At 31.4% G+C, this 11,505-nt stretch overlaps 1 protein-coding gene across 1 annotated transcript; it reads left to right on the top strand.

Moving 5' to 3' along the window:
- Nucleotides 1-2,099: 2,099 nt before the first annotated feature.
- LOC129910927 (transmembrane channel-like protein 5) lies at nucleotides 2,100-10,144 on the top strand. The gene is made up of 9 exons (XM_055988534.1): nucleotides 2,100-2,630; nucleotides 2,688-2,902; nucleotides 6,564-6,975; nucleotides 7,034-7,182; nucleotides 8,223-8,517; nucleotides 8,585-8,691; nucleotides 8,745-8,865; nucleotides 8,925-9,034; nucleotides 9,096-10,144. The coding sequence occupies exons 1-9, from the start codon at nucleotides 2,424-2,426 to the stop codon at nucleotides 9,928-9,930; spliced, it is 2,451 nt and encodes an 816-aa protein (XP_055844509.1). The 5' UTR covers nucleotides 2,100-2,423; the 3' UTR covers nucleotides 9,931-10,144.
- The last annotated feature ends 1,361 nt before the right edge of the window (nucleotides 10,145-11,505 follow it).

The following is an 11,505-nucleotide window of genomic DNA, read 5'->3' as shown; positions in this document are numbered from 1 at the left end:
GTTCCTCGCAATTGTTGCCAACCCAAAAATCACATGTCATAGCTTAACATAACTTTAGAATTCGTAACTCTAGTTTTTCGTAACTTCGGTTTCGCGTAACTTTGACGGCCGTAACTCTGTCGCGGGTAACTCTGTTATTCGTAACTCCGTTACCATTTCTTTCTATAGTACTGTCATGAAGTCGAATTTAGTATTAGTTCATTTCGCCACTTTTTTGAGGTGGCGCTCAGTGTGTTTTTTCATACAAATTCTGGGGTCGAATTACGGCACACGATTACGATCATACGTTAACGTTTTGACTATTTCTGTCTGTATTTAATTATTAGAAAACGATAGGGACACATAGCAACCATTCGTTAACGAACGTATGCCGTAATTCGACCCCTGCTTTTTCAAGTCACCACTAGAGTTTCTAAGATCGTTTCACTTCATGATAGTACTATGGAAATATATATGCAATAATTGGGCTTTTAAGCCAATCGTCAGGTCGAAGAAAAAAAAAACAGGAAAAACACTTTTGACATTTTAATTCTGAGGAAAAGTGACGTGTATTATGCATGTACGCTTTTGTTTTCCTCAGAATTGACTTGATTGGTTGGTTTTTTCTTGTACTTCTTTAATAAACAGTTATGATAGAAAGGAAAAAGACAAAGACAGATTGCTTAAAAGCCCAATATAGCCCTGTTCCATTGGAGTTGGTAGTTTACTCGTGAGTAGAAATCTAGTACAACAACTACACATTCCTATCCAGCGTTACCGCTAAGCGACTTTAGTCGCTATTAGCGACCTTTTTTATGCCTTAGCGACCAAGCGACGACTTTTTATTCCAAGCGACCTTTTCACCAATTTCTTTATAGCGACTTTTTTTCTAAAAATTGTATTTCTTTTTTACCTCTCAACATTTAGAGCTTCGCGATCGATGGACTCAGAATAAGTTATCGCTCTCTGAGCAGACCGAGTTGAATGCTGAACAAGCATTTAGCAAATAGAAAAAAATTTCAAACAAATAAAATAATGGTACAAGAGTGCAGTAGCCGCCTAGCCGGTCTAGTTTTTTTATAATAATTGATATTTTTGCTTTTTTTTGATGAAAACTGATTGGGTTCAAAAAATTCTAGCTCTTTTCGTAGATGTCGTGCAGACATGGTTGATATGAATATTTACAGCGGAAACAATAGGCTTTCAGATGGTATAAAATTTATATAACAAAAATGGATTTTTTACCTTTTCTTTAGAAAAAATATCAAACTTTTTAATGGCGTAATTTTTTTGTAAGTTTTTCATATACCTACAAAAATTGATATTATGAGAAAAGAAAAAAAAGGTATTTGATTTAACTTTTTCTTGTAAATTATGATAGGATTCAAAAAGTTATTCCGTTTTTCCACAAATCATACAGTTATACACACATACATACATATGTTAGGTCTTAATCTTTAGTTTAAGTAGGTACTTTACTATAAGATTTATTATATCTTATAATTTTTCTTACAAGAAAGTTGGCAAATAAATAATTTTTAGATCATTTTTTTAACAAAAGCACACGACCTGTTTTCTTATGTTTTTCTCATATAGCGACTTTTTTTCAATTTTTTAGATTAGCGACCTTTTTTTTCTGAAAGCGACTTTTTTAGCGACCTTTCAAAAATTTTCAACGGTAACGCTGCCTATCTCCTCGAGTAGAAGATCATGTTTTAATTCTAGTACTAGATCTACTCATGAGTAAACTACCACCTCCAATGGAACGGGGCTACTGTTTTTATATAGAGAAAGTAAAATCTGGATAATTATAGTTATATATAGATAATTATCTGGATTTTTCAAATATCTATAAGTACAGATAGAGTTGTTGTTGTTTTAAATACGTAAATTGTTTTGATTTCAAAAATCCCGATGTCGTTTTTTTGCACAAAATCTATATAGAAAAACAAAAAACACACCTACTGTTAAAACAAATTAAAAAATTGGATTCAAAATAAAATTTATTTTTTTTTTTATTTTACTCATGAATACGGCCCTTAATTTCTGAAATGGACATTGAACGAGCCCACCTGTCACCTGTCATTTTTCTCCAAACCAGCTGATCCAATTTGACAGTTTACAAAAATTTAAAAAAAAAATACAGAACAGAAGCAAAAATAAAAATTCCGGCAGCCAGGGCCAACCTAGCAAAAATTACGTGTGCCTTGTGTTAAACCAATTTATTATTTTTCTTTTAATTTATTATTTTTAATTTTTTGCCCACCTACTATCTACCCTTTCCGGTCAACCAGTTTATTTGATTAATTTCAATCCATTTTGAGGTTCATTTCGAAAGTTTTTAATCCGTCGTAGTTTGGAACTCTATTTACTATTATTTGCAATGCCAGCAATTAAGTTAGAAAAACTAACCAAAACAACCTTCATTTGAGCTTTAAAAAAAAATGCCCCGCCAAGGAGTCGATAATTCCCTATTCGCTATCAACACCGAAGATCTAGATCGTATTGATGTTGTTACTGAAGCTTCCTCACACTCTGACCTCAATTCAACGGGAAGTCATCATTTCCTAACAGGTTCTAAAACAAATTATCGATTTACAAATCCTGACAATGAAGAGGAAGCTTCTAAAATACAATCTCCATCAAATAGAGTAAGCTTCAGTTTGGAATAGGGCCAAAGTAGTCTTTTAACTTACTTTGTTTTTTAGGTTCGACGATGGTCACAAAACATATCAAGAATAAGCAAAGGCAAGTCATCATTTCGCGACAAGACAATCTACAAACTTCCCTCCCGCAAAGTTTTCGCTGTCGATGGCAAACCAATTCCGAATGATTCCGATGCAGAGATTGAACAACTTGTGGAAGAAATCGAACAACATGATCATTTAATGCAGGACACTGCTGTTAGCAAGCAAATAAGAATGTAAGACCAATTTGATTTAATTTCTTTATATCATTAGTCATTACTATGGTACTTTTTTTTAAGGTGACAATTAATTTTCGTCACTCTTATTTGGAAATACCCAACAAAAAATTCCCTAAAAGTTTAGGCACTTTAAATTAAGATTTATCACTCGCCATTCGTGTTTGAAGATTTCCCATAAAAAATACACGTATACAGGGTGTCCCACAGTCACCGCCCCAAATGAAAACCATGGATTCCTGAGGTAATTTTAAGTCGAAAAACTTAAGAGGTAATTTTCTCGTTTTCGTCCCGTTTTCGAGTTACCACGGTTTTTATGATTTTTGCTCTCTTATCCTTTAACTGGCCTTATCTTTGCCAAACTACCTTTGATTTGAAAGATTTTTTTTTACAACCAATCAAGAATTTATTACAGTTTAAGTTTGCCTCAAAACTTTTTTTTCTGCGGACAACCGTTTTTCCACAATTTTGCATCAAACACAATTTTCTTCGTTTTTTAAGTTGTTTTTTACACTTTCATATCATTTAAGTCAATAAAACACGTTAATGAGTATCAATTTTTTGTGCTTTTTATTAAAGCCCAGTTTATTTTCATAAAAAAAATAAGTTTTATTTCATAAAAAAGGCTACTGAAAGTAATTAAAAAAAAAAAAATAAACAAACTGATTGAATTAAAAAAAAAAATAATTTTTAAATAAAAAATTAATTTAATTGAATTAAAAACTTTTTCTGAGCTATTGTGGTTAAGAAATGAACAAATATATAAAGCTCAGAAAAAGTTTTAATTCATTTAAATTAATTTTGTATTTTTTTTTAATTCACTCAGTTTGTTTATTTTTTTTAATTACTTTCACAAAAAATTAATACTCATTAATGTCATTAACGTGTTTTTTTGACTTAAATGATATGAAAGTGTAAAAAACAACTTAAAAAACGAAGAAAATTGTGTTTGATGCAAAATTGTGAAGAAACGGTTGTCCGCAGAAAAAAAAGTTTTGAGACAAACTATAAATTCTTGATTGGTTGTAAAAAAAATCTTTCGAAAAAAACGTAGTTTGGCAAAGATAAGGCCAGTTAAAGGACAAGAGAGCAAAAATCATAAAAACCGTGGTAACTCGAAAACGGGACTAAAACGATAAAATTACCTCTTAAGTTTTTCGACTTAAAATGACCTCAGGAATCCATGGTTTTCATTTGGGGCGGTGACTGTGGGACACCCTGTATAAGTTTTAGTGATTTTTTTTTAAATTTATACAGCTCCGCTGAATTTATAAAGCATATTACTCAGAGTTGAACGTTCTATAAAAGTGTCATAGATTATTTTACTTTACTGTAACTTCCACCCGTGAGACAGGACAGGTCATGTAAGCCATTTCTAATTTTACAATAAAATTGTATGCGACAAAGTTGTAGAAGATTTGATTTCCTACAAAAAAAGTTCTTAGAATTGAATCTCTATTATTGATATTTCTCGAGATTTTTTCATAGCTACCAGTTTTCATGATTTTGCGTATCATGTTTAAAGTATTATAATACAAGAAAACTTTGTACAGCAATCGTGAAAAATGGCTTTCATGACCTGTCCTGTCTCACTGGTGGAAGTTACAGTAAAGTCACTTTTGACACTTTTATGTCGTTTTCCAAAATTCAAGGAGTGACACTCCTAGCTATATAATCACTCCAAAAGGAGTGATTTCAAATTCCAAAATTGAAAAAGGAGTGAATTCTTCACTCCCAAAATTTTGAAGGAGTGCGGAGTGATTACCAATACTTCTACATTTGACTTCATGGACTGCTTGTCAAATTGTTCGGTGGTTGTTTTAACTTTTTTTGTGAAGGAAACTATATTTATTTACAAAAAAAAATCAATAAAGTATTGTAAAAAATCACTAAAAGTGAATTTCAAAGATTGTGTTATTATTTTATTCATTATTTCGTATTACAAACACATGCAAAGCAAACGTCAAATCACTCCACTTGTCAAATTCTTCGTGAACAAATTCCAAAATTGCACGAAAAAGGAGTGATTCACTCCCATAATTTTGGAAAACGACATTATAGAACGTTAAATTCTGAGTAATATGCTTTTGTTAAATTAATAAAATGCACCACAGGGGTCACAAGTACTTGCTCTTGTGGTAAAAGTAACTCTTATTTTAAAGCTTTTTATTGAACAAAATTATGGGAAATTTAAAATTTGATATTTTTAAGGAATTACATAAATAGTGTAAACAAAATAATATCTGTGTTTTTTTTTTTTTTTTAATTAATTAAACACCGTTTTAAAAGATTTTTTTTCACAAAACCAAGTGTGCCATTTGATTTCTTGCATAAAAAGAAATTTTTATAAAAAAAAATTTGGTATACTATTTTTAAGAAACTATTATTCAAGACATAAAAACGAAATTTCAATAAAATTCATTCATTGATTTAAAAAAAAAAAAAAAAATAAAAATTTGAAATATTTAAAAAAAAAATTCAATATAAGTTCAAGTGACCTCAACTCCAAAAATTTATAAAGCGTTTCGCCCAGGTACGACCAAAATAAGGCGTCTTAGTAAGGGTACGACAGATCTAACTGATGAGCTAACTGTCGTACCTGGGCGAAACGCTCTATAAATTTTTGGAGTTGAGGTCACTTGAACTTATATTGAATTATATTCAATCACTCCACTTAAAATAAAAATAATTTTAATAATTTTTTATTATTTTTGTTATTTTTTATTTTAAAAAAATCCAAGAATGTGTTTTTTTGAAAAATTAAAAAAAAATTATATACCTAATGATAAAGTTTTAGTTGAGATCCGCTTTGTCGTTTATGAGAAATTCATAGATTAAAAAAACCGTTCTTTGGCAAAATTGTTATCTCGAGTTCGATTTTTTTTTTCCAAATCCTAAACTTGCCCAAAAGTTCCTATAACTCAAATAAAAATAAAATACACGAATGGGTCGCACGAACTTGCTTTTAGAACTAAAAACTTTATATCTACAAATTTGGTAAATGTATAAAAAAAAACTTAAAATTCGTTCTTCAAAGTAGATCAAAAATTTCAAAAAAATTCAATGTCACGTTTTTTCGGAAAATTATTTAAAATAAAAAAAAAACGGTTCTATGGGAGGTACCGTTAATAATTAAGGATTTAAAAAAAACTTATTTTTATTAAAATATAGTCCTTATTTAAAAACCTTTACTTGATTTTTTTTAACAAAAGTCAAAGGAGCCGTTTTTGAGAAAATTAAACTTTTCCAAAATTGGTATATGACAGGTACCGTTATTTTTGGTCTAAAAATTAATTAATTAATCGGCCCAGCCTTTTAAGCTGTAGTCTGTAGCTCCTTATACAGACCGACAGACGGACTTTCGAGACCCACTTTTTCGCATTCTCTATCATCCTAATATCATGGAAAATTGTTATCTCATTTTTTTTTTTACGAATGCATAACTTGATATTATAGTACCTATGTTTATCGCAAATAAAAAATCACTAAAACGTACGTGTATTTTTTATGGGAAATCTTCAAACGCGAATGGCGTGTGATAAATCTTTATTTTTAAGTGCCCAAACTTTTAGGGAATTTTTTGTTGGGTATTTCGGTAATCTATGGTCGCCTTAAAAAAAAAAAACACCCTAATTCATTACACTCTTTTGTGTCTTTCTAGAGAAACTATTCGAGCACTTCCGCATCCATTGTCCACTAAACGACGACTCAAGAGTAAAATCACTCTCTCCGTGACACAACATTTGTCTGGAGAGAGATCTCAACTAATGAATCGAGTAAAGGATTTTCTTTGTCATTGTGGTCTGAAAATCTGGTCACTCTTGGGAAGTCTATTTAGTGGAATTGAGATTTGGTATGATGCAATGAAAACAATTGAAGGTCATTTCGGCTGTAGTGTTGGGACATACTTCAAATTCCTTCGATGGTTATTTGTTATGAATGTTGTGGTGCTGATGTTGACTTTTATATTCATTACTTTGCCGCAAATTCTTTTTAATACTTTCGATGAACGAAGTCGTCATGTGACAGACAAAATAAAAGAAAGGAGGTTTTTTGATCTTTTGACTGGAGAGGTAAGATAGTCATTTTTAAAATGAGTTTGTTTTAATTTTAAATATTTTTTCTTTAAAGGGCTTCTTAAAGAATTCATTACTCTTTTATGGTGCGTATACGAATATGACAATTACATTGGGAACATCGAGCAGTTATAGCCTTCCACATGCATACTATGTGACCATGTTACTAATTTATTTGGTGACTTTTGTTTTGATCTCCTCGAGGTAAGTATTTTTGGAAATTTTAAAGAGATAGGGAACGGTAGGGGAAGTTAATGGAAAAATAAAATAAGAGGTATAATAACCTCTAAAATATCCGAAATTCGGAATGAATTTTAGATTTTACTTAAGTGCCTTCCTAGAGTTAAATTAAAAACTTATCTTTAGTTTGGCTCCTCCGCTTAAATCTCAATATTATGATCCCTATTCTGTTCACTTTCATTGTCATGCATTTTAAGATTCCCAATAACTGTCGCAGTTGATGACTCTGACGATTAAGACAATCCTTATGATAATCACCTGTCTGAGTTCCAATGGACTGGACATTCTGTTCAATTCTCCTTTTTTCATGTTCTGAGCCGGTTCAAATAATGAACTTTTTTTTACCAGTTCTTCTGTGATTAATTTGAGTAAATTGAGACTTAAACCGTTTAGACGTAGTTTAACTAAGATCTAGCTTGTAACATAAACACATAAAAGACTCCTCTATGTTGAGTGTTGATATCTTGTTTTAACAGATGTTTTATAAAAAAAAAATTGTTTGAACCATGAGTCGATTCAGTTTGACAACACTGATACGGATAAACATTATTCTTATATACTGTGTTGATGTCGTCTTGGAATATAATACCAATTTTCTACCGTCTGGCTAAGCCTTGATAAAATTGGAGAAAAATGCTCCAAAGTCTTTTTTCCTGTGTGTTATTCTTTAATATGTTACAATTTTTCAAGGTATTCCATTTTTATTTTTTGTCTGTTCGTCCATTACCAATCGTACTACCTTAGCATAAGAAATGCCAAGTCTTATTTTACTGACTCAACTTCTCACTCTGTACCAAGAAAGCTGTAATTTCGACCTCCTAGGAAGTTCTAAAGTATTCTATTTTTCCTTTGCTTTATCTCAGAATACTTTTAGGAGCAGCTTTTCGGTTTATTTAATGGTCGAAAATTGCCAAAATCTTGCCAGTAACAGATTCTTCATTCAACCAAGCGATTCATAAAAAAATTGTTAAATAACAACTGAAATCAATTTTCTTCTCTTACAGCATGGCTCGTTCTTATCGAAAAAGTTTCATTGAATCATCAGGTGGCATACCAAGTATGTATGCCCACAAAATATTCTGTTCATGGGACTTTGGAATCTCAAATGGCAAGGCTGCAAATATCAAACATGAATCCATCTATGATGAGCTAAAAACAGTCCTAAGCAATATAGACAGAGACAAAAAACATATTCCTAGACTTTGGAAATTATGGATATTTTGCGCACGAATTGCTGCCCATTTGCTTGTTATTGCTCTAATTGCTGCATTGGGTACTGCTATATGGATTCTGTTAAAGGTAAGTGATAAATAAGTTGTCTAGCCTAGACAGATAGTCTAAAAATATTTGGTTTTTCTTTTCTTAGTTCTATGGTGAAGCTAGAACTAAATCTCCATGGAAGTCACTTTATGTTGCAACTGCCGTTAATATTTCTATGGTGATATTGCAGGCATTTTTCTCCTGGATTGGAAAGTAAGTTTGAGATATTTGTAATCATCTTCTAGTTCTCACATAAAAAAATTTAGAATGGAGGACTACAGAACTCCCAGAAGAACTCTACATGTTACGCTGGTTCGAACATTTCTCCTAGAAGGAGTGATAATTGGAGTTCTAGTCTACTTCTGGCTGAATAAAAAGTATCAAGGGGTGAGTATTTTCTATATTTTCGATTTCCTAACTACCTTAATGACATTTCCTCTTTTCAGTGCTGGGAGACTGCGATTGGACAGGAAATCTATCGCTTGGTCATATCGGACTTCTTTATTAATATTTTTATAGTTCCTTTGTTTGATGTTGTTCGGGCCAAGATCATTGCGTAAGTTCACCTTCAACTAATTCTCTTTTCCATAATTTAATTTCAAAACCTTTCTTTTCAGACGACGATGGCCCAAAGTAGAGAAACCTAATTTTGACATATCACAAAATAGCCTTGGCTTAGTATTTAACCAGACCCTTCTATGGATAGGTCTTTTATTCTCACCGCTACTTGCCTTAGTGTTGGTCGTTAAAATGGCCCTCACATTCTATGTTAAGAAAACCACCCTAATCTATCTTTGTAAATCACCCAAACACATGTGGCGTTCAGCACAAACACAAACTCTCTATCTAGTCTTTACTTTTCTTTCCCTTTTGGGAGTCATCCTAACTCTCGGCTATATCATGACTCAGGTTCCTGTAAGTCAGAAATGTGGTCCATTTCGTGATTATGTATTTATGTTTCAAATATTTATCAATGGTGTGCTTAAATTGCGAGAAAACGATTGGGTGTGGGGTGCTCTCATGTGTCTCATTCGTCCAGCTGTGATTGGTGGAATTCTTTTAGCTATGATGGTGCATGTTTATTATTTGAGATCAAAAGCTCAAGCTAGAGGAATTATGGTTAAGCTACTTAAGGATATGCTTTATCTTGAAGCGAAGGATAAAGAGTTTCTTGTAATGCATATTACAAAGATTACTAAAGATCGACATTGGATGTTTGAAGAAGATGATCAGAAGAGTAATTTGCAACATGAGGATCCTTCAGATGAATTTGCTGAATCATGTTCGACTTGGAAATTTGAAAGACATAAACCGAGAAATCAAAGTGTGAGCAGTCGGAGTAGTGTTAGTACTTCAAGGACTGTTAATGGTGGAACAGATGACGATGATGATGATGATGAACATGAAACAATACATATCGATGAATCAATTACAAGAGATAAGGACACTTAATAAAAAAAAATATGAATTGCGATAGTCTTCCAATAATAATGGATTTTTAATTAAATCTCAAGTATTTATGTAGTTATATATTTATTATTATTTTATTTTAAATCACACTTAACAACAATTGAACATACAAATATTATATTATTGCTGAAAGGATATATAGAAAATTATACTTATTATCTAATGTTAAGCAAAAAATGTTTACAAAAAATGAACAAAAAAAAAAACAAAACACTATTATATTTTTGGCTAATAAAACATTTTATTTATTTAATTTGTTTTTTTTTTTTTTACTGACGAGAAGGATACCTTTGGAAAAGGTAAGGGCTTTGTTTACCTGGGATACAATATTTCAGCACAAAGTGGTTAATTCAAAGATGAAAAATTATCCTTGCCATCCGAATCCCAAATATCATAGTTTTTAAGTGGGAGATTACATAATAACTTTGTTTGCTTAATAGTTTGAACAAAAAAAGAGATTTCTATTTTTCTTGTTTTTAAATCTAATTTCTTGGAATTTTTGTGGGAATTTTTCGATTGGGAGCTCTTCTCCTGAATACATCCCATGAAGGGAAGTGCCTGTGCATTCATTCCATCGTTCATAGAATACGATTTAACTGCATTCCCTTATGATACCATTCAAATTATTACTATGTGATCAAGGTCAATATAATTATTATTGGAAACTTAAAATAAAATTTATAGGTGTTAGAGAATTATACAGTTTTATTTAAAATAAGTATCTTCATCTTGCAAAAACAAAATACAAAACATATGTGCCAGTGGCGTATCCAGAAAAAATTTTGGAGGGGGCTGGAAAATTTTTCAAAAATTTTTTAGAGGGTAAATGTGCGAAAAAATTTTCATTTCTTTTTATTAATCTTTGATCGAGAGTTAAACGCTGTGCTGCGGTACTGAAAGTGGTATACCTAGTTGCATTATAGTGCTCTCGACAGATTCGTACTACTGTCTCCTCCTTTCACATTCAGAGTACCTAGTGTTTTTTCAAAGTTCTTGTGTCGCAAACATTTTACACAAACAGCAAGGAGTTGAGTCATCCTTAAAAAAAACTCTTTATTTCGTTCGAACTTTGTCATGTGCTGAATCCAAAACTGTTTACAGATTAATTTATATCTCGTCAAGAGTTTTTGGGCTATACTTATCAATATTTTCGTTATATACAACCATGTTCAGCAATTCAAACGAAAGTGAATTCAAATCACTTTTCAATTTCACGTGAAATGAAATATCAATATTCTTCATTTCGATCGGTTTCGAAATCGCTTCTAACTGTCAAAACTGAAGGATCTTCCATTTTTATTTTGTTTCTAAAGTGAAATTACTGCAATTCATTGGAAAAGGCTCCCAAATTCACGAACAGAAACATATTGAATTGAATTCTAAACTGAATTGAAAATCTAAATGAGTGAAAAAATGCGGAACACCTATTTCACTTTCGGCAAGTGAATACGCAAAAAGTGAAATGCAGAACGTGAAAGTCACAAAATCTAATTTTAAATGAAATTCTTTTTGATGCGAAATATATATGCTTTTTCGTAATATGTTGCTCTTTAATCC

The sequence above is a fragment of the Episyrphus balteatus genome, chromosome 2 (assembly GCF_945859705.1).
Source record: "Episyrphus balteatus chromosome 2, idEpiBalt1.1, whole genome shotgun sequence".
Taxonomy (NCBI): domain Eukaryota; kingdom Metazoa; phylum Arthropoda; class Insecta; order Diptera; family Syrphidae; genus Episyrphus; species Episyrphus balteatus.
This window is presented reverse-complemented; position numbering and strand designations above follow the sequence as displayed.